General features: G+C 49.4%; 1 protein-coding gene across 1 annotated transcript in view; it reads left to right on the top strand.

Moving 5' to 3' along the window:
• The first annotated feature begins 8,676 nt into the window (after positions 1-8,676).
• GALNT14 (polypeptide N-acetylgalactosaminyltransferase 14) overlaps positions 8,677-27,367 on the top strand; it is an 89,476-nt gene continuing 70,785 nt past the window's right edge. Inside the window, exon 1 of the mRNA XM_085054641.1 lies at positions 8,677-8,982. Within this exon, the coding sequence (XP_084910767.1) occupies positions 8,854-8,982 (129 nt within the window). The 5' untranslated portion in view covers positions 8,677-8,853. The remainder of the gene's footprint in view (positions 8,983-27,367) is intronic.

The raw sequence follows: 27,367 nt of genomic DNA, 5'->3' as shown, positions 1-27,367 counted from the left end.
CCCAGGATGTGGTTGGCAATCCATGAAGAGCTGCCTTTATTTAACAAAGCCCAGACAGAGCTCCTGATTGTTGGTAAAACTGCTTTCCTAAGAGGCTGTGCTGGATGCTTGTGCCCTTCCCAGGATGGGTCCAGGAGCTGAGCTGGCTGTTTTGCAGGGGTGACTGGCAGGGTGAAGGTCCTGCTGCGTCAGCTGAGGATGCCTTTCTGCTCTTTGTGTTGTCAGTGTTTTTCCTTTGGTGAATGACCTGGACTTGGGATTGCTGTGGTGAGGGATGAGGCTGTTCTGATATTAACAGGAGGTGGTTGCAATGGGTTCAAACCCTTCTGCATTGCTCGGGTAGCAGGGTGAAAGTACTCCAAGGGACCTGAGCCCCTCCTCGCATTCAGCACATGGAGGAGGGAAATTAAAGGAGTCATCCTCCCAAGTCAGGCTTTTTGTACAGCTCTTCAAGCCTAGAAACCACTCCTTTTTCTCCTGGCACTAGGCTCAGCTTGCTGAAACAAAGATTAAAAGCTTGGATTCCACTAAAGATTCTTCAGTGGCAGCCCAAACAAGCTCCCTAGAGAAGATTAACTATCCCCTGCACTGAGGGGCGTTTGAGCTTTAGCAAAATGGACTGATGAGAAAAACATAGGTAGTACTGCAAAGATGAATTTGATAAAGGTGGGCAGAGCACAGTGGAGACATGAAAGGCTGGTTAAGTGTTCGCTTTTATGTATAGCTGAGTTCTAGGTCTTTAGACAAGACTTAATCTTTTCTATAAACAAATAACACATTCATTTACATGAATAATCCACATTTCTTATGCAAATCATTTCCCTGCTGCTACTTCTACTGAGAATAATATTCAGTATAATTACCACATTTATTTAGTGAATCTATTTACACAGGGTAGCTCTCTGTCCATGAATGCTCTTCACCACAGAGGCCCAAAGAGCAACAGGGGAGCCCAAGCTGCCAGTCATGTGTGCCCTCTGCTTTCTATTTTTGTTCCCATGAAGCATTCTGGGACTGTTGGAGATGTCTCACCAAGAGCAGAAGGATGCCAGCATCCAGCCTCCTTCCCAGGGAGAGCACCTGCTGCTAATGGAAGGCAGCTCTCCCCTGCTCACCAGCCTGCTGTTTGAACTCCAGCTAACTATAATGAGGCAAGGCACTTTGAATAATAACTTTCCTTTGGGTATAAAGCTATCTTAATTTTTCGTGTGTTTAAGTTGGTAATTGCCACAGAGTTTGAAAATCTTCCAGGTTTTACCACTCTTAATTATGTTCTCATGCATATGCATCCCCTGCTTGTCTGCTCATTACTGTGAGGAGATCAGAACCCCAAATGTTGGAGCTGTTCCCTTCAATTATCTTCCATATGCAGAAGTTCCTGGGAAATACCTCTCCTGCGTGGGTTGACCCAAGTTCTTTGGAGAACATCTTGCTGTCCAGAGCACATTTTGCTCTGTGTGGTAACATCAAGATGCGTTTCATCCCTCGCGTGTCTCACCCGGGCTGCTCCTACCCGGAATGTCTCCTTGCTTGTAGCACCAGCTGTTGAAATACTTGTTCAGGGGAAGTTATTAAGGTGTCCTAATGGAAAATATTTCAAGTTTCTAGGGCCCTGATTGCCTCTTTACCTGCTCTGTTTGCATCTATTGATCGTTCTGGTTCAACAAGACCCTCTGGGACTAACAAACTCTAACAGGTTTGAATGCATTCATGAGGTTCTATGCGGGGAAAGAAAAATAATGCTGTTGGGCTTCTGACTTGTTCTTGCTCAATAGCAGCAAAACAAATGTGTGCAATTAAACATTACTTTGTTTTCTAAACAGCAGCCTTGAAATTTCATCCTGCTAGTGGGGGAATCAAGCTGCTGCTTTGCTGTCTAACCAACAGCAATGATTTGGTGATGGGAAAGATGTTAATCCACCCGAGCACGTTCAGGGTAGAATACTGTTCCCTTTAGGTAGGCAGGATTTTTAGCACCGTGTGTGTTTTTGTGTAGAAGATCACAGTGGATCCTATGGAAAAATCAACATGGAGCAAGCACAGACCTTGACATTACTCACTCTTTTTGTACAGAGTAACTGCTTGTTTTTAGCTATTTTTCAGGGAGCTGTTAGCCGCTTTGAGAGAGGGAGGTTGCCTGATCAAATAGAAATCACTATTTCTATGCTTAAAGATTGGATTGTGCATGAAGAGATGTCTATTCCTAAACACTTCACCCAAATAATGGGATGAAAATCTTAAGAAGTAAGATGATGTGTGGCTCACTGTCTTCAGTTTTTGCATCCCTCAGGAGAAGGGAGAGATAAACAGTGAAGAATTTTTTCTATGAAAAATTTTATAGGAGGGAGATGAGGGTAAAACTTTCCACCCAGCTATAAAAAGCTTCCTTTCCCAAAAAGCATCTGGTGCAATATTACATATTGCCAGCTGTGTTAATAGATGCCTAGATCCCAGTTGGCATTGGGCCACACTTACATATCCCAGAAATAGAGATTTAATTCTGAAGTCTGCTTAACACCTGCAAACAAAAGGACAGAGGCATTAAAGGTGCTTTAAGGACAAAACTTTATTTTAGCTAATATGTTCTCTCACGCATCACATGGCTTATTCTTTATTTTGTTGAGTGTCACCTGTCCAAACCACAATTATGGGCTTCAGTGTGTCTGAGAGACACAGTCCTGCAGCTGGCTAAAAGGGACTGATTTAGCATATTCAAAGCAACAAAAGGGCTTGGTCTGAATTCTGGCAGGGTTCCCTGCTTTTAGAGATGGATGTGCTCCGTGTGTGTGTGTGTGAATTCACACAGGAACACATCTCCTTGGGAGGCAGGTGAGCAGCTTTGCTTGCTTCCCCTGTAAAGTCACAGCAGCACTGGGGTCCCCTGGGAGCACCTGTTTTATCAGAGCTGTGCTAAGAACTGCAGGGTGCCCAGAACCTCACACACTCAGGTGCTGCCGGTAAAGATTCACCTGCTCTGTGCTCTGTCTGCTTATTGATTGTTTGCTGCAACTTGGCCCATAAAGCTCTCTGCTGCCTTTGGTCTCAAATGCCCCTTTGTGGCCATTTGCAGTGGCTGCCACTGGTTGCTGGTGCAATGACCTGGAGCGAGGCAGCTTCCCCCAGCCAAAATACTGCAAAAAACAGGCTGTGGGATCAGCAGCCATCGCTTATCCAGAGGCTTTTTCCAGAAAATGGGAGCATCAGGAGAGACTAACAACCACCAGAGATGTCTGGGGACAGACAGGATCCAGAAGATTTTATTGTAGCAATAAGCTACACAGAGGCAGGGCTGGTCAAAAGCAACCAGTGAACAGTGTTGAAGGTGGTTACAGTGGAAGAGCACTGTGCAAGGGAGCTGTTCTTTGCTAAAATGTCCCTTGTGTGTCTCTCTTCAAAACTCCCATTGCTTTTGCCCTTGTTCCCACCCCTGCTTGGGTTGGCATCATTGGGCACCTGGAAATGCTATGAGCAAAGGCTGCGTTTGATCCAGAAAAACCTGTGCTCCAGCAAATGGAGACAAGGACTGGGGAGCATGTGAATTAACTCAAGTGCAAGTGGGTGCCCATTTGACTGCAGTTGCTAAAGGTGGAAAATACGTTGTGGTAAGCAAGAATTCCTCCCAGCCTTCCTCCAGTCTTACTACAGAGAAGTCTTTGCATTTATCCCACTGGTGAGGGAGCTCAGTGCTGCCTCATCCATCAGTGCCACACAAACTAGCCTGGAGGTGGGAGTGACTTGTAGGAACTGCAGGCAAACGTCTGGATGTGTGCTCTTGCCCATCGACTCGGGAAGCAGCTTGTGTTCCTGCAGCTGACTTGATGAGAGCTTCAATTAACAAATGCTATTAAAGTAGCTCTCCTCTTTATTTTATTTTTTTTTAATGCATAGCATTTCCTGACAGCTTAAACATTTAATTAACTGGAGATGCCATCGTGGAAAGTTTGCTAGAGAATAATGCTTGCGGTTTAATTAAAAGGAAAAAAAATCTTTAGAGGTACTGGAAGAGATCTGCTTGCAACACTAATAGTGGCAAAAAAGCCTGCAGGAACTCCTGCATTTCCCTTTCTGAGTGCAGCAGTAGGTGAGGAGGTGCACAGTGATATCATCACCCAAGAGGAGAAGGTGAGTGCTTCACAGCTTCCCGTTTGACCCTCCCATTTAAACTGCAGCTATAGGACAAGCTACAGTTCTGTTACCTCAGCAAGGGAGAGGGGATGGCCAACTATAAAGTTTTTGGTTTTTTGGGTTTTTTTTAATACTTTAATTTATAATTCTCCTGGTATTAGGCCAGAGCTGTGTCTAACATTTTTGGTCTTCTCCAAGGGCACACAGAGAGAACGTTTTTCATATAAACACTGGTCTGATTTTTTTGGCCTCTGTTACAGCACAAAAACAAAGGCAGAGCTTACCTGCCACAAAAATGTGGAATGCTGTTCCCATTATCATCAACAGCTGTCATGGAAGCTGGTTTTTGAGATGGCAGGTTACTGCCTGAGGTGGCAGAGAGCCCTTGCTGCCCTCACAGCGCTGAGGGCTGTGTGAGATGGTAGCTGTGGGTAGGAAGCACCAGCTCAGCACACACTTGCGCCCCTGCAGCAGCTTGCCATGGGGTCACAGCACAGTGGTGTTGAGTGCTGCAGAGCTGGGGGACCCCAAAGCAACAGTCTGCTTGCTCCTGTGCAAAGGACTTCACTTCCTCTCCTCACACTGACCAAGTGACCCAGAGGCTTTTTGAACAGATCCAAAAAGGGAACTTTGTTCCAGTGTTAAATATAAACCTGGAAGTCACTGACATGACTGCTCGCCCTGGAAGCACGGCTCCACCCATAGAGGAGTATCAAATGGTTCTGAGTCATCTCTGGGAGCAGGTTGAGGCTGTGGGGTGGTGCTGGGCCAGGGCAGGTGCTGGCTTGCTGTCCTGGAGGCTCTGCACCCAGGCTGGCACCTCTGCTGCTGGTGACGAGGGACAGCTGGGCTCCTGTTGAAACATGCCAATGCTCAGCACTTGCCAAAACAGCTATTTGGGAGCAGCTTGTTGTGCTCTCCTTCCTCTCCTGGCCCTGTCCTCAGCATGGTTAAATTCAGGAAGTGTAGCACACCCTCTGCCAGGGACAGGAAAGAAACTTCTGAATGAGCTGCTTTCCTTGAGCCTGGAGCACACACCACAGAGGGACCACTGACTGAAATCCAGCATCCTGTGTAACCACAGGTATTACCACACTGACCCTTTCAAATGCTGCTCTCTTAGTTTTTTGCAAAGACACTCTTTCTGATACATCTGTTACTGCAAGCAGCACCTCTTCAAGGGGATAGTGCACTGCCATGAACAGCAGTGAGGGCTGGGCTACCCCAAGCCACTGACAGAGCCTGATCCCCTGGCACTAGAGCTGTCCTAGAAACCCCTTTCAATCCAGAGCTCAGTGGAGCTCCTCCATCTTACAGTAACCTCACATGTTCAGTTGAGACTCCTCAGCATCCTAAGTTGGGGGTAGATTTTGATCCTTTCCTCTGATCACTTCTTGACGGTATCTATTTAAGCCCTTTTCAACTTTCTCAGAACAAACTGCAAAGTATTTGTAATCCTTTCGGAAAAGAAACATTCTGTGGTTGGAATCTCAGATGTGAACTGAACTCAAACCCAAGTGTATTCCTAGTAAAAACTGCACTGAAGCAGTGCCCAGCTGGTTTGTAGACCCAGTGAGATTAGACTCCCTTGAAATGTGCTTTACAGATGCCCTTGAAAGAGCAAGGAAAGCTACCTTCCCCTTCCACCCATTCCTTACAGGACCCTGAAAGGCCATTGCCTGAAGCTGTGATTGTGAAGAGTTCCCCTCCCACTCAGAAATCATGTCCTATTTTTGCTTTCCTGAAACAATCACTTTCATCAGCTTTTCAATGCTGATGCCAAAAAATGCCAGCCACCCATTTCCTAGACTGTTTTTCTGTCTCTGGCTGTAGTGACTGTCAATTTTGCTCTGTTGGAAACAGGTAATGTTATGGACCTCACTTGCGAAGCAGCTGAGATTGGCAGATGAAAAATTAGAAAAATGGAGAAGATATGGGTCAATAACACAAGAAGATTTTTTTTTATTGCCGTGTTTTTAATGGAATTGGAGTTGGATTTTTAAATCAGTCTCTGAATATCTATGATTTCACATAACTCTGAACCTCCAGATTTGTATTCTTGCCTTATTCTTGTTTAAATAGCTGTTACCATCATCTGCTTGATACATTATCTGTCCCAGCACACAGGCACGCTGTCAGGAGGAATATACTTCCTTGGAGACGATGCATTGCTAGAGCTCCTTCCGTGTAGAGTCTCCTGCCTCCACACGGGCCACCTGCACAGAGCAGGGATTTGCACAGTGTCCCCTCCTCCCTGGAGTGGTGGCAGTGCCACCAGGGAAGTGTCAGGCTTTGCCCATTCTCTGCTGGGCACAGCGAGTTATCCATCACGGCACTGAGCCCTGCCAGTGAAGCTTTCCCTCAGCAGAGGGAGTTGTTTCTCAAGGTAATAAGAAAGCATTATCTGATTGCATTTTTGTCAGGTATGTCCTATTTATTACCTTACCTGTAATCTAATTTGTAATGTATTTCCTTGATATTTTCTATACTTCCCCTCTGTATTTTGTAATAGCTTCCCCTGGAAGTCTGACCTACAAAAAAGACAAGGTTTTTAATCCAGCTTTGAATGATAACACCCTCCAGGTGCCTTTATCTGGAAAAATTCTCTTAGCACAGAAGGAGGTCTGGTGGGAAAAACTCAGCACCCTCTGCAAATGTCTTGGGGGAGCACCATGTAACAGCAGCCAAGGTCGCTTTGTCCCAGACAGAAAAACACCAGTGGCTATTTTCCACTTATAGCAAGGTGATCTTTTTAGTCAGAAAGCCATTCCTGATCCAAAGGAGGTATGTGAGAGGTAGCAACCAGTTTGTCCCAATAGCTGGGGTGAGCATAAGGCAAGAAGACAACTCTAAACCATGTGAAAACTGCCACTGATGTGCCTCAGCTGCTGAAAGCTGCTCAGTTGTTTTACCTTAGCTCTCAGGAGAAAGCATAAGGCAACAGTCTGGGGAGAGAGCAGCACCTGTAGATCCCAACTAGGTTGGGCAGAGATGTCTGATCGTGGCAGAGGTGGAGTGTGATGGTCCAGCAACCCTGACCAGGGGGCTGAGGTAGGTTAATTAGCATGACAAGTGATGCACACCATGGGAACAGGTTGCATTTTCAGGAAGGTGTGGGCTTCCCATGTGACATCAGTTTGGTGGCTCACCAGGGCATGAGGGCTTTCTGCTCTCTTCCCACCTGGTTAGTTCTGCTCCTGCCTGGCTGTAAAACGAAGTTCCAACTAACTGCCTGCTGGACCTGGATTTCCTCATTCTGGTAAGGTGTTTCAAAGTCACACGGCTTTAAAACAAAGAAAGAGAAATGTCCCTTTTTGTGGATGCTAATGAAATTTTTATCTGGGCATCTTTCTGTGAATGTTGGGCCTGAGAGGCATGGATTATGTTAGGGAGAAGGGCTTATTGAGCCCTGGAAATAAATCAGAGGAGGACAGAGGATGAAGATTGCAAATGATAAATTAGCAAGTGACAGAAAACAACTGCAGGAAATAATAAAGCGAGGAGGAGTGTGTGGGAAATGCATAGGAGAGGTTGTTTACAACATGTGCATCGGACTTTCCAGCGTTTGGCATCTTATCTCTATTTCATTCCATATGTTACTTTATGCATGGATTCCTGTTTTTATGGGGTTTGTTCTATAGTTTTTGTACTAACATGAATGACTCACATCTGCTCCAATACTTAATTTATTCTCTAATGTCTTCTGCAAAGGTTTGCTCAGCTCATGTAATACTTGTCAGTGGCAAGATCGGAAGAGCAGTGTCAGGCAGGTGAGCAGAGATAGCTGGGTGAGACAGCTCTTTTCTGGAGTCCTACTCTGTAGTTGTGTTAGGTTTTTTTTTTCCCTCAGCAAGGTCTGTAATTCCCACTTTGGCTGCCCTGTGTGGACAGGCCTGCTGTGCTGGGGCTGTGTATGGAGCCAGCAAGATCACCCCATGGGACAGGGATGACAGCTGTGGGTCATCCCTGCAGAACCACAGCCCGACACCGAGCTGCTGCCGGAACCCCAACAGCTGATGATTATGATTTTATTTTTTAAGTGTTCTTGACAGCTCTGGAGACACACATCTTCTCTTCCAAATCCAGTAATTAAATTCCACCTACCTGAATTCCCCCTGCTGTTTCAATTGGTTAAATTAATCTTCCCATCATGTCTGAGCCTCCTCTGTGTGTTGTTGAACGGTGGCCTCCTCTCGCCCCGGCGTCGGGCGGGGAGCGGGACAGGGACAGGGACAGGGAGCGACCCGGGCCGAACTCGTAGCGGCGCTGCCCAGCCCCGCGCATCCCTGCCGTGCGAGCGGCCCGGGCTCACTCACGGACGGAGGGCAGAGGCAAGGATGGGCGGCCCCGGTTGCACACAGCCACCCCCGCACCCCTCGCTGTCCCCGTCCCCGGGCTGGTCCCCGGCGGCACGGAGCGGGCAGGGTAGAGCAGCGGGCAAGCAGCGGCACAGCCCCGGGCACCAGCCCGGCTGCCTGCGCGCTGCACCTTTCCCCGGCGAGCGGCTCCGGCTCCAGCCCCCCTCCTCCCGGCGCCTCCTCCTCCCGTTCCTCCTCCCCTCCCCTCCCCTGCAGAGCATGCACAGCCCGGGACTCGCATCGGCGGCTCCGAGGCGGGCGGGCAAGACCCTCCCGGCCGCCAGCCGCGCTCCCGCTGCCCCCGGAGGCTCCCGCGGCTCTCCCCCACCGCCTCCCGGAGCCTCCGCCGGACTTTTGCCTCCCGCCGAGGATGAGGCGGCCGACGCGGCGGCTGGCGCTGTCTCTGCTGGGGGTGCTCTGGCTCGCCGCCCTCCTCCTCTTCTTCTTCGGGGCGCGGAGGAAGTTGGAGCCGGCGGAGCCCGAGGGACACACGCCGGAGGTGAGCGAGGGGCGGCGGGGCCGGGCTGCTCCGGCGGGACTTGGGCGCGATGCCGCCGCTGCCCGGGGAAGAAGTTCCCGGCGGTTTTCGGGACCCCCCAGCCCATCGCGTTCCCCTTCAAGTTTGGTACCGGACCTGAACCTGTGCGGGGGAGGCATTGGGACCCTTTCCGGATCCCCGGTCGTGGTGCCCCCCTCCCCTCCCTGCGCTCGGTCTCGGACAGCGGCAGCCCCAGCCGCCCCCCGCCCCGCTTCACCGGAGGCTGCGGCCGTCGGGACAGCCCCGGCCCTTTGCCCCGCCGCCGGCTTGAAGCATCCCTGCCTCCAGGCCTGGGGAGCGGGGGTGAGCCCCAAGGAAACGAAACGCGTGGTTGGTGTCACGGGTGGGGGAGCGGCGACTCCTTTCCCCCGTGGGTCACGCCGTGTTCCCCAGCTCTGCACTAAAGGAAAGGGCTCGATCGTGTCCGGACTGGAACGAGAGGCGAGCAGACTTTGCTGGTCCGAGGTTGGGGTGCACGGGCTGGGCGAGCCCGGTTAAAGCGCTGGGGCTTTTCGCGGCTGGCTGTGGTGGAGGAGCAGCCACGGGCGGGATGCTGCTGCTGTCCCGGGAGCCCAGCCGGGCTGGGAGGAGTGTGCCTTTGCCATCGCGCCTTTCCGTGCCCTGTTTGAGTCCCCCGAGTGACAGCACGGCGGAGATGCGAGGAGCATCTCGCTCCACACGGGGAGTGAGTGAATCAGAGGAGTTTCACTGCCCAAACGCGAAGCAGGGGAGCTGCGAACAGCTTGGGCTGAACGAGGTCCCGTGTCCTCTCTGGGTCCCCTGTCCTCTCCTCCGGCTGGGAGCGGCTGGGGCTTAGCCGCGGGTTAACTTTCCAAAGGACGTGGATTAGATGCTGCTTAGTTGTGCTTTTGTAAATCTTGAATTAATTAATCCGGGTTAGAGCCCAGCTCCTGAAAATACACCGAGATTGGGGTTATTGTGGCAGAGGAGGGATGTGAGCCCTCAGCCCCTTTTTGGCACTAGTGACACCCAGCAGCTTTTGGCTCACAACGTGTGACAGCTTTACGTGTTCACCACATCTTTGGAGAGTCTCATATATGTGTCCATCACCTCAGCAACTGAATTAACGACCTGATTGGGAAAAAAAAAAGTCAGAACTCATAAAGCTTACTTTGATTTTTTCATCCCGAGGAATTATTGGTTTTCCATGCTTTTTAAAATAAAAATGATTGAGGAGGGTTTTTTAGGCTTTCATAAATCTTTCAATCCTAGAAGAAGGGAATGAATCTGTGCGACTTCGGGCCCCAAAAAGAAATAATTATCTATACATTTATTTATTTATTTATGCAGGGGAAGGTAGTAAATAAGTCACTGAAAGCAGAGTTAGGAGACAAGTCGCTTTCTTAGCCAGAACTATGCTTTGGTGTTGGAACTGCGTTTGTAAAAACTGCAAAAGAAGACCTCTGCTGTTTGATGGGACTACTATAATCTCCTTGAAATGAACCTTGCTTCTCGCTTAGCACCAGCTGCAGCTGAATTGCTGCCATTTTGCAGCTCATTTTGACTTTCTGCTCCCATTCACAGCTCCCCCCACCTCGGGGTGCAGGTTGCTGATGCTGTTACAGGCTGGTCTTGGCTCTCGCAGCAGGTGAACTTCTGCCACACGGGATCTGTCCCCATGTTTTGAAGCTGCCACTGCCAAGTTGCCATAACTCCAGCAATTTGACTGCTTAAATTGCCTCTCCTTCATTTCTTCTCATTTTTCCATCCAAACAGTTGCATCCCCTTGAGATCCATAGAGTGCAGATTGTTTTTTTATTTTTTAATGCATTGCATTTTTTGGCTTTGGAAATGGCTTTGGAGCGGTATGACTTATAAGCTGCTTATGAGCAGGGGCATGTGGTGTCACTTCAATTGACACTTCTGAAGGGCTGCAGGGCTGACTGGGGTGCCAGAGACAGGAATGCTGTGGTCCAGAGAGGAGCCTGGTGCTGTGTCCTGTTGCCCTGGCCGGGAGGACTGACTGATGAAAACTTGAGCAGTTAGGGGTTGTCCTCCCAAATTCCTCCAGAAACAAGAGGAGGTGGTGGCTTGCTAACAGCAGCTCAAACAGGGGGGGAAACGGAGCCAATCCACATAAACTTTCCTGGCAGCATTTTGCAACCTGTTCCTTCCCTGCCTCCTCTCTCAGTTGAGCTGTATTTCTGCAGACACGGGCACAGCGTGTATCATGCCTCGTGTAGGTTTAACCTTTAGACCTTTCCAGTGAGGCTCCAGCTGGTGACGCTGCCTCCTGTGTGTCTCGCTGATGCTGGGAGGCTGCGGTGCCCGAGCTCCCTGGCTGGCTGGGGCACATCGGTGGCTTGCAAAGAGCCAAGAGCAGAGCTGCTGCTTCTGGAGCTGCTGCCCTTGGCTCCATGGATGCCCATCAATCACTGTTACTTTGGGCTGCGCCGCTCTGCCCTCAATCCTGAGTCAGATCCGGGCCTCAGCTTCCCAAAGGAAGGCTTGTGGTGTTTTTCTTGCAGCCAGACAATGCTGTGTTGGGGTGGGCAGGGTCTCCAAGGAGCAGGACCTTGGTGTGAGGGGTCTGACGCAGACTTTGAGTCCTTCCTGTGCCCAAAACACGCTCCTGGCTTGGCACCTTGTGGACCTGGTGAAGGAAAGATCCAGCAGCAGTAGCTCAGCTTTCCCAAGTTGCTTGTGCCCCAAGAGGTGGGTGCAGCAGTCTGTTGGAATTAACTTGGCTTCACCTCCCCTTGCTATTTTTTTCCCCCTGTATTCCCTTGCAATCCATTTCAGTGGATCTCTCGCTGCTGCCCAGTGGCAGGCAGGCTTAGAGGGCAACCCTTTTTGCCAGCCCTTCTTTCTTCAATCCCTGTCACCTCGTTTCCCTCCTCCTCCTCCCTGCTGCCTGCAGCCGATCATGGGACATGCCAGGGCGGCAGGAGCAGGTTGAGGCTGGATTTTAGGGCGTGGGACTCCCTCCTGGCTGTGAGGTGTAGCAACCTTGCAGGGCTGGTAAGGTATGGGAGAAAATAACTCGCAGTGTTTAGGGCCATGAAGTTGTTCCTGGGACTGTTTCACCAGTCCCTCCGGTGCTGTTTTTAGTGCTGTAGCTCGGGGTTTGGGGGCTGTTTTTCTCTCTTTTCCAAAGGGCAGATCAAGCCCTATTAGTGCCGTAAGTAACACTCGCCCTTTCGCTGCCCTTTCTGGAGTGCTGTGACTTGGCTGGGAAGAGGAGCCCTAGCAGGGTGCCTGCTGCTCCTGCCAGCGAGCTTTACCCGGCTGGTGCCTGCTTAGCAGCCAGGGGCTCAGCCTGCCCAGCCTGATGGATGGGAGTGCAAGGACACGGGGCTGGCTGGGGTCATGGATCAGCTGGGACTTGTTGATGCCTCCTGCTTTCCCTGCCTTTTGGTGGAGGATTTCAAAACACTTTTCAGTCTTTAATTAGTTTCAGCCTGTCTCCTTGTCCCGGCAGTTTTCCAGCTGGATAAACCAGGACCCGGAGAGGCTAATTGAACTTTGTATCCTTCTGTCTCTCATGGACTCCAGCAGAATTGGAGTAGTTTTATCCTCTTGGAAAAAACAGGCTGCCAGTGACCCAGCTGAAGTCACGCAGGGAGGCAGTGGTGGGGCTTGGCATGTGCTCCAATAATCTGGGCTCATGGCCCTGTGCTACCTCCTGGTATCTCCCCCGCCTCCCTCTGATCCATCCCACTGCTCTGCTTTGGGGGGGAGACGACATATAAACTAATAACTTAATTACAGTGAGGAATAATGAGGGGAACTGATACACGGGATTAATTACAAGCAAAATCCCAAATTAATTGTGAGGAGTACTTGTAGCTGGCTCTGCAGGGATGCTTTGCTGGTGTGCTGGCTGCTGTGTCCTGTGCCAGGCTGTGGCTGTGTGGCCCTGGGGGGATGCTATTGAGGGAGCAGGAGATGAGTAGGTGGGTGACAAGCCCTTGGTCATCTCATTTCCTGTGCCTGTATCAGATTATAGTGGCTGTACTGCAGAGCCCTGCAGCAGGGAGGGGTTTTCAGGGCTCTGTGCTCCTGTGCTCAGTGTGCGCAGGAGGGTCAGGAAGATAGTTTTTGTTGGGTTTGGGATTTTATTCCTTCATTCCCTCCTGCATGCTAGCTTGCTCCCTCTGATGAATGGCTGAGGCACAGCTGACAGTCTCTGGAGGGAAAGCAGGTCTGTCACAGGCTTGACTGCAGGAGAAAAGCTACAGAGGAAAAGTTTCCTTTATTAAAAAAAGTGACCTGTTCTACTTGACTTGCACTAGTGTTTGCAATGCATCATCTCCTTTCTGAGTGTGCTCAAATGCAGCTGGAGAATGGCTCCTGGGAGATGTGGAGCAGCTCAGCAGCCCCACTGCCTATTCTGGGTGTTCCAGGGTGCCCAGCACGCTGCAGGGTTGGACCTCAGTGCAAAGGGACCCTTGCCAGCTTTGTGCTTATGTGCCTTGCACCAGCCTGTGCTTCCTTCTGCATCATCGCCATCTAGAAAGCCTCAGCACCTGGAGCTCAGCTGACAGTCTCCAGATATTAAATTCCTGTCAGTTTTACAGCAGCAGAGCCACTTAACAGATTAAAATAACCGTGTATCCTGCAAAAATTCAGATCTTGACAATTAAGGGATTGAAGTGGCAAAGCTGCCGGGAACAAAAAAACCCAAAAAAATGAGGCAGAGTGTTTAATATCCAGGAAGCTTGTATTGACTGGGACTTGGGACTTGTCTGGGGACATGGATTGGTCCAGGATGTGAGACAAGGGGAAACTTCTGTCATGCTTTGCTGGTGAAATCCCACTCTGAAATCTCTAGGAGCAAAACCAGGCTTTCGAGGATGTGCAGAGCTTTGCTTGTGCAGGAGGTGGGGTGGAATCCAATTCCTCTCTCCTGCTTATGTATTTAGTGCTGGACAAAACAGAAAACCATGCCCAGGCTGCCCTCATCTGTGGGATCAGACAGGACAGGTCTGGGGGAGCAGGGCTGAGGCAAGGAAGTCACCTCAGTGACTAAACCAGCTGTGGACAAATGATGAGCATCCTGCCTGGTGCACCTCGTTTAATTAAGCTGCCCACTGCGCATCACGGCGCTCCCTGAGATACCTGTGAAACAGTAACCAGTCAATGAAAACCCTCTTAATTTTTCACTGGTAATTGCAATGAATGAATTTCGCCTCCATTACATTCTGGTAGAGCTCCGTGTTGCAGCTGTGACTGATGGGGGCATAAATATTGATTGAACAAGACCTGTTTGCTTTGCAAAACAGTGAGCATTGGAATGTACAGGTGCCTTTCTTAGCCTGGTGCTTTTAAAAGAAGTATCAGGGAAGGAAGGAGAGGATGCAAGGATTCTGCTTCTCTGCTGGTAAGAATATAAATAAATTTCTGTGCAGGTGGTATGTGTTTTGTTGACAAGAGCTGTTCAGCACCAGAAGAAGAAAAATACTTTTTATTGTGCTCTGGAAGGATAAAAAGAATTGGAAAAGTCCATCTGCTTCACACTGAAGGAGTGTTGGAGGTGGTGATGCTCTGAGGATGAGTTGGGCTCAGGAGTGTTGTGGTCTCTCTTGTAAACTGCACTCTGCATGTGGAATTGCTCCACGCCTCAGCATCCCTCACCAGCTGGTGTGACATGGTGACACGGTGTGGCACCATCACCTCCAGGTGACAGGGAAGGGCTCAAGCCCTTGCTGCTGGATTTTTAGGAGGACTCTGCTCTGGCTCACAGCATGGAGCCCTTGGTGTCCTTTAGGGATGGGCTTGATAGGGGCAAGTCCTACTTTTGGTCAGGGAGGTCTCCAAAATCAGTTCTGTCTCTGGATGTTGAGGCTTCAGAGACACAGCACATATGTTGAAGTGTCTCCATGATTGAGGAAGATGTTGACTATCAGGGAAGATGTTTTATCCTATTTATCCTTTCACCACCTCAGATATGCACAGAATTGGATTGTTTACTCAAAAATCCACTGTCTTCTCCTTGCTCTTCTTTCCCTTGATAAGAAAACATCATCCTGATTTATTTTGATGGGCTTATGGCCCAGGGCCTGTCTGGGCTGGGTTTACTTCTTCTTGCTCTGCTGAGACATCTCTTGTCCCTGGCTCTGCAACGTGACCTGTGCCTCCCCACGGGCAGGAGACTCTGCACATGGGATGGCTGCAGGGTGAGAGCTATAAATGGGAATGCTGTACCTGGGGAAGGCTGGTCCAGGGAGCATTTTATGGTACTCTGCCTAGAGTTTTTCTGTGCCTCCTGAAGCTGAGAGGTTGGTTGTATGTGTAGAGACCAGGGCAGAGCATGGAGAGCACACTGCTGAGCTGCTGTGGCTCCACAGGTGTGAGCTGGGTGAGCTCTGGATGGGAAGGGCAGTGCCAGGAGATGCAGCCTTGCAAATAACACTGTCTTGTGATCCCACATAAATGCAGGTGCAGTGTTATTGTCCCAGGCTGACAAATCCCTGGGAAGCTGAACATGGGGCTATTGTGTGCCCAGTGTTTTTCTTGGGTCTGTGGATGTGTGCATTCTGTGTGCACAGCTCACGGGATGCCTGTTTGGTACCTCTGGGCGTGTTTGTCTGTGCTGTAATCCTTTTGCCAGTGGGAAAAGCAAGCTTGGGAGTAGTTGTGGAAATGCAGAAGCAACGTACTCCATCTGGGAGCGTCTCATCTGTGAGGGCAGGCCAGCATTTGGTGCAATAAAACCAATTAAGGGGAATGTATCTGCGGAGAAGGCAGAAGTGGGATCTGTTTAAGGAAGACGTTTGCATGAAGGAGTAATTACGTGCAGCCTAACGACAAAGGGTGCAGCGGATTGACTATTAATTGGAGTAGCAGGAGCGGGAGATTGCTGGCGTTAGCTGTGTGTTTCTTGCTGGTTTCCTCCTGTTTAAAGAAGGAAGGGGTGAGGAGCAGATGATGGGGGGGAAGCTTGCTCTCAATCCACTTTCCCGTGCAATGAAAAAGCCATTTCTCCCCCTTTTTCCCACAGCAAAATGTTCAGATTTTGCCAGCAACACTTAGTGCAGTTGCTTACTAAGCTGCAATTAAATTGATTTCCCACCCTCTTTACTCTTTCTGGTTCCAGGATCTCAGCAGGAATCGGTGTTACAGGAAGAGTGAGCCAGGGAGGAGATCTTGAGCCTCATCCTCTGCTCATCTAAATCAGTATTGCTCTACTCTTCATATATATTTCCAGAGAGGCTAGGGAAGTGGGGGTGCTAGGTATAAGTTTTTCCAAATAGCTGCTGCTGAGGGGGGTAGGGCAGCCCTAGGTCAGACTGGATCAGTCTCTAGGGTACCTTGAAAGCCTCCCACTGTGGGATGGGCATTGGGTGTCCTGGGGTTGGCTGGGGCTCTGGGTGCCAGTGGTACAGATTTGCTGGGAGGAGCAAGAGGAGGGTTTCTCATCACTAACATGTGCCTTTGGAAAATGATCAGTGGTGACAGGTTTAGCAGGACTTCACCCCTTTGTTCATGGAGGCAGCATTAGTAGTATGAATAGTTTGCCTCAGTCCCGCTCTTTAGAAGCCCCTTGGTGAACCCTTCCTGAAGCCTGAGGGAGTGGGAGGTGTGGTGGTCCTTGGTGGTCATTGGACAGGCGTTTGGGGAAGGGATGATGTACCAGCATCACTTCTTGATGGGGGGCAAGGTGACATGCTGGACTGTTCCCAGAGAGCAGGTATGCAGATGGCTTGTTGCCCTGGGAGGGTGGGGCAGGGCTTGTGTCCCCCTCCAAACCCTGCCTTGCCTCACACAGGCAGAAATTAGTGATGATTTACTGCAAAGCAGCCTGAGCTCCGGCTTTGTGATATTATTTGGAGGAGCAAGTGAGCTAATGATTGCATCTCATCTCGATAAGTACTGCGGGAAGTGCAGTGCCAGAAGAGAATTGATTCAGAAGCAAAACAGGTTCATTTTCAGATCAGGCTGAAAGACAAGGGAAAGAGAGATTCTCGTTTATTTATTTATCTATTTATTTATTTTAAACTTCTTTTTTTCCCCCCTCAGTCTCAAGTCAGACTGAGGGTCCTAGCCTTCCCCTTCTTGGTTTTCGTGTGGAAACACGAGTAATAAACCTGATTGGAAAGTGATGTGAGGAGAGCAGGGTTCATGCGGTGCAAAAACAAATGAGCTATGAAATCACCCTCCATTCTCCAAACATTATTCACAGAGCCAGGAAAATTGAGACGGATGATTCTTTTTCTTTTGAAACCACTGAAGGAGTAAGTCCAAAGGATGTAATTTGGCCCATGCCAGGAGAGAAAGGCTGCTTTGTCCTGGCTTTCCAAATAGCTTTGCCTGCATTTAGACACACACCATTTCCTCCTCAAGGACCACTGTCGGCATCCGCCAGTTACAGCCACACCTCATAACCCGTTATGGAGACACACGGCTTGCAAGTAAGACATGAATATGTTCAGTGGTGCAGGCCTTGGCTGCAGCCCCCCCGGGCTGCATGGAGTTTGTGCTTGTGTGTTGAATTTTTAGCTGCTTGTTGTTAGGTGAGATGGAGAAAAGATGAGAGGGAGGAGTTACAGGTGTGAGCAGACTCACTTTCAATGGCTGGCTCAGTTCTTCTTATAAAACACTGGGGGTTTTTTTGTTTGGTTTTTTTTGTTTGGTTTTTTTTGTTTTTTTTAATTTTTATTTAAGACAAGTTTTTTCATCTGGGTCAAGGTAACCTGCCTTACCCAGTGTGTTGATTCTGGGTCCTTCAGGATGGAATAATATCCTTTGATAGCCTTTGGGGTCTGCCTTGGGGGATGTTTGGGATGCATCCCCTTTGAACTTTGACCTTACCCAGACAAAATGCAAAACTCAGGGTCTGGTTGGGGTAGGCAGGTGGTTTTTCCAGTGAGGTGGAAAGCAGGAAGGAACAGGGAGACTTCTGTAGCTGGTGTGTGGGAGCCATGCTGGGAGGGAGACTGTTTTGTAGCATGGTTCTGCCTTCAACAAGAACAGAGCTGGATGCAGAAGAAGCAGGGAGGAGTCATGGCATTCACAATGCCTGTTGCATTTTCCAGGCGCCATAATACAGTGTAATTTGGAGAGAGACAGACTCAAACATGCATTACCCAGCCATCTGCTGCTGCCACTGGGATCCAAATGCATGAATATCCGTATAGAGCTCAGAGTTAAACCATGTACGATGGTAGGCTGCATATGGTTTGCTCCTGGTGATACTGCCAAACACTTTGGGAAGAGCCCTCCTGTCCTGCAGGAAGATCTCTGGCTTGAGTCTCTTCAGAGAATAAAGACCAACCCCTGTGCAGCCTGTGGGGATCTGCCTTCAGCCCAGCAGTCTGCTGAAAGCTATGTCTCCTGGCCATGATGTGAGAGGAGTTGATTTTTGGGTGGAGGAGACCCCCTGCAGAGATAATGTGTGAAGGGTTTGGTCAGGAGCACTAGAAACGATAAGAAGATTGAGTTTGCAAAGAGCCTGAAAGCTGCTGAGACTTCATCTGCTGTGGTCTTGGGAAGTGTCAGGTGTTTGTGCAAAGTTAGGCTTTGCAAAGGCTTCTTACTTTACCTGATTCACTGACATTCTCAGGGGGAAAGTGAATTTTCTGAGCCCACTAGAGACTGTCATCTGCCCAGTCTGAAGTCCTGGCCCCTTGCAGAAGAAATGGCATCTCAAAACAGAGGTCACTAGGTGAAATACCTGAAATTTGAAATTAGACTTGCAAGTGGCAAGAAAGGGAATCAAATGATAAGAAAAGTATTACGTTGCCTGGTGACATGATCTATGTTACTGCACACGGGTGTGGACTTGTCTCTGCAGCAGGGCTCTCCTGCATGCACCTGTGTACTCCAGAAACACAGCACTTCCAAAATCAAACATAAAATATAAACACAATCTAGCTTGCAAGGTGAGAGTGAGCTCCAGCAGGCATCTGAGTGCCAGGGAAGGTCGTTCTTCACCTGAGGCACTGCGGGATTCAGCGAGCTGAGGGTGCCTTCCCTTCTGAAGGCAATGTCAGCAAAGGAAAGTCAGTTCCAATTTGGCCTTTGCAGGCAGAAGCTCTACTAGCATGTGAGGAGCAGGAGGAAGAATGTGTTGATACTTGAGGGCACCAGCTGCTGGGGAGGTGGAGGGCAGTCATCCTTCTCCAACAGGCACAAGGGATATTCTGCAAAATGGGATTTCTTTGCTCTTGGTGCCTTATTGCATCCTTGGGAGCTCAGCTCCTGCTGCCATCATCACGGCCAAATCCTGACTCTGTGAATGAAAGAGAAGTTTCATTGACAGAAGTGAAGAACATCTGTGCTGTGTAGCCAGAGCTTTGCACATCTTTTTACCCAGAGCATTGGGCTGGGACAGCAGCCGTAGCACGGGGACAGAGCTGGTGTGCAGCAGGTGCAGGGGATTTGCCCATGCCATAGCTGGAAATTAACTCATTAAATAAAGTAATTTGCACCTTTTAATCTGAGTGATTCCTGCGTGTGGGCACCTGTATTTAGGAGAAGAGCTTATTCTGCTTCAATTAATTTTATATCAATATAAGCTGAATAATTAAAGGTGTGAATGAAAGGCCAGGGAGCTAATTCCCTTCCCTCTGGTGCACAGGCTGCACTGAGATAACCTGGGAGGTGGGAGCTCCTGGCAATGCAGATATTAGTCCAGCCAAAACAGCCTAACATTTCTGAGTTTCTCTATGCAAATATCAACTGGGATCAAGTAATTTTTGATGGTGATCTCCTGGTATTATCTCAGTTTGGGTATTGGCACCAGCTGTGCGTGTGGCTTTGGGCAAGCCAGTGTTTCTCTGTCTGAAGGCAGACTTGGGTCTTAAGATGTTCTCCCCATCTTCAGGCAGAACCAGCAGCCATTACTGCATCTGAGAGATAAAGCAGATGAATTTCTACTTTTTTCCCTTATTTCCAGAAGCTGTATTTCAAGTCTGTAGGACAGGACTGGATGTGTTTCACAGGTGTTTTATTACAGTAGGACGCCATAGATAACTGGCCATTTCTGCCTCAAAATCATGGGGAACTTTTCAGAATTACACTAATCCAATGAAGGAGTAAAAACTTTCAAAGTGTAAAAGCTGGGGACATTTCTCCTTTGAGAACAAACTAATGCCTGACCTAAAAAGTACGATACATCTCTAGTCCTGAGGCGCAGCTAAACTCATGCCATGCTCAAGATTTCTTCTCCTCTCCCAGTAATCCTTTCCCAGTGCATCAGACAGGTACAGGAGATTAATTTGCTCAAGCTCTTAATGTTTGCTCTGTGTTACAGGGACCCGAACTCCATGAGAGACTGGCTTTCACTGAAGGAGGCTCTCAAGCCACCCAGTTCATCCCAGTGTGTGCTTAAGGGCTTTTGCCACATGGGATTTGGCTTGGAAAGAACATACGGGGAAGCCAGTTCTTGCTTTTCTGTAAGCAGGGCTGATTTCAGCGCCGTAAGGAGCACAGGGAAGTTTGATAACCCAGCAGCATGGTTCAGTGCCTTCCCTTGTGCTGCCTGGCTGTGTTCTTGCAAGGAGCCACAGTGTGATTACAAGGGCTGTTAAATGCCCTTAATATTCACGCTGTTGGAAGGAGCATTACTCCTGCCAGCTCTGCTGTCTGCTGCTGTTTGCAATAGCATCGCACTGATGATTAAATCACCAATGCCGCAGTGAGAAGCCTGTGAAGCCCCTCCAGCCAGGAGGTGCAAAGGTAGAGTTAAATCCCTCCTGTTTGTCCACTTTTTTTTTCCCCCGTCTCTTAACAACGTTTTTTTTAAGCAAACAAAGCACAGCAGAGCAGTTTGGAGCCATGAAATGAGATGGGAGATGAGTCCCTTGCAGAGGGGTTAATAGAACAGAGCAGGGGCACTGTGAGGGGAAGGAGCTGGAGGGCTCAGGGCAGCCCATGCACAATGCAGCAGTGCTTTGCATGCTTCTCCTCATCCTCTTTTCAGGCAGAGAGGGGAAAAGCATCAAACTGAGTAATATAATATGTATGTGCATATACACTGGTATGTACTTGGTGGTGCAGCAGAGCAGGGAGTGGCAGGGGGGCTGTGATGGTGCTGAGGGGAGGCTTTTGGAGCTGAAGCTACTAGCTGGTTGTTGTGAGAGAGCCCTGTTGCATCCTAACCTCTTCTAGGTGCTCAGGGGAGCTGCTCCCTGTTGGTGTTGGGTTTGGAGAGTGTTTGTTCCCCATCATAAAAGCTGTGCCACTGCCTCAGCTCCCGTGTTTCCTTGTCTGGCATCAGGATGCAGCTATTTCTCCAGCAAAGCCTCATCGGTCATGTGCAGCCTCAGCTGCTTCAGACAGTCTTCAGTATGCCAGGTATTTTAGGGAAAAAAGCCAAAAGCAGATTCTTGGCACTCTGTTCCACTTGTTGGTCTGCTCTGCATCCCTCTCTGTCCCCCAGGGCTGTGTTCTCTCTTCCTTGTGTGCCTTCCTGCTCAGCCACCGGCATCACAAGCAGGTGCCTCGTCTTGGTGGTGTCCCCACGCTTCCTGTTTGGCCTAAAAACGTGCAGTGTCCATGTGGCCATAAGGGCTCTGTTGTAGCTTGTGTGCTGAGGGGCCTTGACACTTGGGAGGTAGTTTGGGAGAGGTGCTGAGCCGAGCATCCTTGGCTTCAGGGAAATTCTGGGGATTGTCCCAAGGCCGATTCCCAGCGGCACTGCAGCAGCCCCACTTTTCCACACAGGTACGGCCGGGGAGAAGGCTGGCACCTCCCCAAATGCCTTGTTTCCCCGGGCTGCCCCGGCAGGGTGCGGGTGAGCAGGCCTGACAGCGTGGCCATTAGCGGAGCTGTCGGGTAATCGCTCGCCGTCGCTTCGAGTTAGGCAGAGCAGGTGCTGGGGACGCCTGGCTGGGCGCCGGCTGGAGCTGCGCTCGGGGCTCGCCGAGCCTCCATTGATTTCTAAGCTTGTCACGCTGTTCATTAGGAGAGGGAGAGCAAACGAGGTGCTTAGCAGAAGTGCTCCACGTCGATCCTGATGGAGCAGGTTGCTGTGCGGCCTGGTTAGGGGGGAAAGAGCATTCTTGCCCATGTCTCCTTCGTTCCTAGAGTGCTTCGCCTCAAACCTCCTGTCGTCCGGGAGTGCCTGGCAGGCTCTGTCCTTCTGCCCTTGGCACTGCCCTCTCCTTGCAAGCTTGCTGCACTGAGAGGGAGCAGAAAGTTGTGCTGTTGGTGCTTTTGGCTTGTGGGATGGTTTGGTTCCCTGCTCCTCCCTCTTGTCCTTGCCGGCTCCCTCAGCCGGGTCCCTGTTGCGTGTTGAGCTCTCTGTGTCTCCTTTTTCATGCCGGAGCTGCATTGATCGAGGCAGTAAATCAGCTGGCTGGTGCTGTGGATATAAATGATGGATGTAATGAACCAAGGGGGAGCAGAGGGAAAAATAGGGGGAGAAACAAAAGGAAAAACTGGGGAAGAAAATAGTGTGCTCAACAATGAATGGGCTACGAGATGAAATATCTGCTTCGAGCAAGGCGCCTCAGCGCAGCAGCACGGTTCTAGTGATGGCCTGAGGTGCTGCAAGCAGACCTGCTGGGGGAGGAAAAAGGGGGTTCCCATGCATGCAGAGCTGTGCTGGCACCCTGCCTTCCCCTAGGCTTGCTGACAGCAGCTAATGGATAATGGGGATGAGGATGGAAGCTGGTATCCGCCACGTGGGCCGCGCTGCAGGGCTGGAGAGAGGGCACCAAATGGAGCTAAATCACAGCCCAATTTATAGTCCTGCTGGCTACAGCTGCAGGGAAGGTTTGAGATACTATTGTTTGAATGTCTCTGCAGCTCTTAAGGTTGCAGCCCCTTCATTTGCTTTCTGCCTTAGCTGGGTATCCTTTTTTTTCAGTTTTAAAGCGCTTTCCTGCTGGTGAAAGGCTGAGAGCCCCCAAGGCTTAAGCCTTCACTGATTTCAGCTGTTTGTGGGTCCCTGAGCTGCCCATGTGTCCCTAAGCCCTGGCCTGCGCTTTGGGGACGTAGAAGGGAGTTTGGAGCTGAGTCAGTGGCATCTCCAGTGGCGGGTTGTTATCCAGCTGAACAGAGCCTGGTGGCTCCCCATGGGCCACAAACCAGATGTTGTGTGGCAGTGATTTAAAGTCTCCGTCATTTAGAGACAAATCAGTGATAATGAGTCTCTTTTTATAGACAAGGACTTTGAGGCACGGGAAGATTTAATGGGAGATGCTTTGTAAAATTAGCTACTTAGCTAACTTTAGCAAAATTTTCACCAAATTAACTAAAAATGAGCTAAATTCTGCTAAAATCATTGGAGAATTGTCTGTCTGGATTGGGGAAAAGCAGAAATTGAAGGGGGAAGTGAAGAGTTTGTAGCACTGATGAAGTTATAATGCCAGCTGCTAGTTCAGGAATGTGCCCCTGCCTTGGGTTTGCTGTTGAGTTTTGGGCATCTCACTGGGATGGGTCCTGGGTTGGAAGAAATTAAGATGGATGATGGGAAGTTGTCTGCAGGGAGCTAGAGTAATTTCCTTGTGGACCTCACTGCTGCCAGGCTTTTGTGGTGTGAAGCACTTGATGGCTGGCAGAGGGGAATTTGATGGCTTCATGACCACCCTCAGCCTCTGCTTTTGTAAGAGGAGGAAAAAGAGATGGAGGGGAAAAAATGTCTTGTGACTCACAATGGTGTCTCGAGGTCAAAAAAAATGGGGAAAAGCATCACTCCCAGGGAAGTTGTGTGTAGCTGCCAGTGCAGAGAGGTCTGCATCTTCCTGCCCTGTGTTGGAGGAAAGGTATCTGGTTGGATGGTTTGGGAATGATTTGTTTTCTGAGGTTGGGTGCGGAGAAGAAACAGGGCTGTTGTCTCGTGCCCTTGGAAGTGAAATATGAGGAAGGAGAGATGAAGAAAAGCCTCTGAAGTGGCTGAAGGAGGAGGTGAAAGAGGGTAAGATGAAATTCAATCCTGTGACCCTGGCCATTGGCCAGGAGGATGTGGTGAACTTCTGCTGTGTGCCTCTGGATCTGTCATGACCAGGAGCACTTAGGAGCTATTTTTCCTCCGGCAGAGCTACATCTTTCTGCAGATGTTAAGTTGACAGAGACAAGATGGATTGTTGCAGAAGTACAAAGGGCTTGGATGTACATTTTTCCCTTTATCCCAATTTATGTTTGAGATAGTTGTAAGCCCCATGGAAAATTATCCCTGGTAGAGGATCTGGTGATGTGCCAGTAGCTTTCTGGCTTTTGGCTTTTCCCAGAGACAATTCCAGTGGACTAACCAAGGGTGTCAGTGTTACTGGCCAGCAGTGGTGAAGCCAGTCCATGGGGTCCCTGTCTCCTCCTCCATTAGCTAGGAAGCTTATGGATCAGGAGGCACTGGAGTTGTGGTTTTGTGGACTGTGCATGCCTGACCTTGCTCTTATCCACCCATGTTTTCTCAGCCCTTGGAGCTGGCAGAGCCTTTTTGTCTGAGTGGTGCAGAGTCAGGAGGGCACATGCCAGGGGAAGCTGTGTGGAAACATCCCTGCCTGCAGCAGTGGGGCTGGGGACCTCAAGGTGGGACCTAACCCTGGAACTTGCACCCCTGGAAGGTGAGGAGGGAATGCAGAGCAGTGCAGGGGTTTGCTCAGCATCCCTAGCTGGCTTCTGGGATGGGAATTACTGTGAGGTTTCCAGGAAAGTGGTCATGGAAGAAATATGTGGAGGCAGAAACCTGAATAATCTCTCTGTTTGCAGACTGCTCTGATAACTGCTGTCTTCAGGAGTGACAAACAGATCATGCAGTTTTTGTGCTTCCTCCAGAAAAAAACAGCTCCTAAATCCCCCAAACCCACCCGCTGACATTTAACATGGTGGGTGGGGCAAGGAAGTAATACATCTCATTGTTTCCTTCACGTTCATTAAACATGCTATCAAGAAGCATTAACTTTGACCAGCTCAAAAGTACACAGGTTTAGTTTATGAATTTATTTCTCCCTTCTGAAAACCCTCGGCTGGCAGCAGTCCCCGTGCTGGCAGGGCAGACCCTGGCAGAGGGTTTGGCATTGCTGGGCAGTGCTCAGGATGTGGGTGAAGGTGGCACTTCAGTTCAATAGCACCTGTGTTGGGCAGGGGGTTGGTGTCCCATCCTAACCTGACCTTGGTTTTCCTCCTGCAGCTCCTGTGTGCTCATCAGGAATGTGGTGCAGCTGGGGCAGCTCTTTGAGGCCAGCTTAGCTCTTTTGGGTTTGTGGGTAATAACGAGCTGCCATGGGAAATAGCAGTTTCTTTTAAAGCAATCTTCTCTACAAAAGTCCTCTTGAATTTAATGAAGACTTAGAAAGTTGTTCCTGCAATTTTTACGCTGGCATATAGATATCCATAAAAGAGCCCTCCCGTAAATGGAACAGAAAGGAAACCATTCATTTTAGCGTCTGTGCATTTATGGATTGATTTTTACAGAATCCTATTAGTTTCACTGCCAGTAAATGGCATGAGGACTCTATTTCAAACCAGACAATGTCAAGATATAGAGGTGGGCATTAAATATCATCCTACCTGTTGCTGTTCAGCTACACTGCTTGTGTCTGAGCAGAATGTAATGGCAGAGGCCAGCAATGCCAAGTCGATCTCTTCCAGCTCTTTGCTTAGTAAAATCACTAGGAGCCAGGATAACGTAAGAGGCTGACATTACACTGTTTCAGCAGACCATTGAATAGATCTGATCATTTTTGTGCAATGCTTTCTTAAAAGCAGAGGAATACTCTCCTGGAGCTGTTCCTTGGTGCTGGCTTTTGAGAAAAGAATGATTTATAAAGCTCCTCCTAAATAAACAAGTTAGATACAATGAAAAACAAATCCAAACCCATGAACCACAGACTACTACTCTTCCCCATAATGCAGGCAATTTCTAGATTTTATTTTTTTTCTCCTCCCCCTCTGTCAGGTAGAGGGCAAAGCATCCTCTCCCAGCCCAGAGGGCTGCTGACAGCCCGGCTCTACCTGCCCATTTTACACTCTTCCTTCACGTGATGTTTGAGCTGCTGACAGCCAGATGGTTTCATAAACAGCCACCTCTCTTTGGGCCAAGGGTAGCTCACCTTCCAGTGTCATTACCAAGCTCTCAGATTATTACAAATGAAAACATGCTATTAGTATAATTTCCATTTCCCCCCCTCCCTGTTTAAGCTCCCTACTTTGTGCATCCCACTCGATTTTTGGCAGTGTGATGCTTTGATTTTTGTTTTGGTGGGTGGTTTTACATTTTGATTTCAATTCCAGCTGCATTTGGTTTGCAAAATGTGGGAACTTCACAATTAAAACCAAAACTGAGTCACACACATTGAAGTGAGGCAGGAAAAGCAGCAGGCTGACACTTTGAGACTTGCACAGCAGGTTGGGGGACATTGCTTAGCCATGGGCATGCCAGTCTCCTGCTTGGGGAAAGCAGATCTGTGATGTCTTATCCGGATGGTTTAGAAACAGCAAAGTAATGTGAAAGTCATATATGTCTATATCCATATGTATATTTTCCTATATATAGGTTTTCTGTAGCTGAGAGGGAAGGGGTTGTTGCCAAGATCAGCAGTGCAGCCTCAGATGCCATGTGCTATTTAGGGAGTTGATGCTGCTGGTTTCCAGCCACCTGATCACAGACACAAAATTGTGTTTCAGAGTTGTTTCTCCTGTTTTACCTCTGTGGGCTGACCAGGTCACCCCTGCGTTGACGCTGTTGTTGCAGTGGAGACTCGGAGAATGTCACTTCGGAAAGAGAAAAGAACCTTTTTGAGGATCAGAAGAGAGGGATGTTGATAAAAGACCTGACCCTGAGCTTGTCCTCCCTGGCTGTTAGGCTGCTGCTCACATCCTTTGTCCACTGTATCTTGCAGGCTGTGGAAGCAATCCCTGCTGTTCCCCTGCCCATGGCCAGCACAGCCTTGCCATGAGTGTTTTTCTGCCTCAGTGGTGGGAATGGTTTCTAAGGTTGGAAGAGCACATGGCTCTTTCATCCCTGGGCAGCCTTGGGCTTCCCCCAGTGGAGTGAGTGTGGGGCTCTGCTGCTCTGCCTGGGGCTGGTGAAACTCGTGGTGAGCCAGCTCAGCTCTGAGCTCCCCAAAGTGCTGCAGATGCTTTGAGCTTGCCCTTTTTGACGTGTGTAATTTCTGAGCGCAGCAGATGCTGGGAGCCATGTTTGGTGTGGGTTTGTGCCAGGGCACCTTTAAATTGCAGGGCTGGGCTCCTGGCAATAATAGGATTTGGCTGTAACATCTGTAGGCTAAATTTTGTCCTGTCCCAAGGCTTCTGAGATGAGCTGGAGCTGGATTTTTAAATTTTATTTTGTTGTTTTGAGCTTGAATTGGACTGTACCCAAAGAGCTGCCACATACAGCTCTGGCATAGCCCAGCATCTGTGCTAACAGCTTATAACACATTCCCAGTGGGTTTACATCCCATGGGGAATTTCAGGGTCTCTGTGGGCAAAGCAG

Source organism: Lichenostomus cassidix, chromosome 3, assembly GCF_008360975.1.
Source record: "Lichenostomus cassidix isolate B80296 chromosome 3, HeHo_3.0, whole genome shotgun sequence".
In the NCBI taxonomy this organism is placed as follows: Eukaryota; Metazoa; Chordata; class Aves; order Passeriformes; family Meliphagidae; genus Lichenostomus; species Lichenostomus cassidix.
Note: the sequence above shows the minus strand (reverse complement) of the source record. Positions and strands in the feature narration are given on the sequence as shown.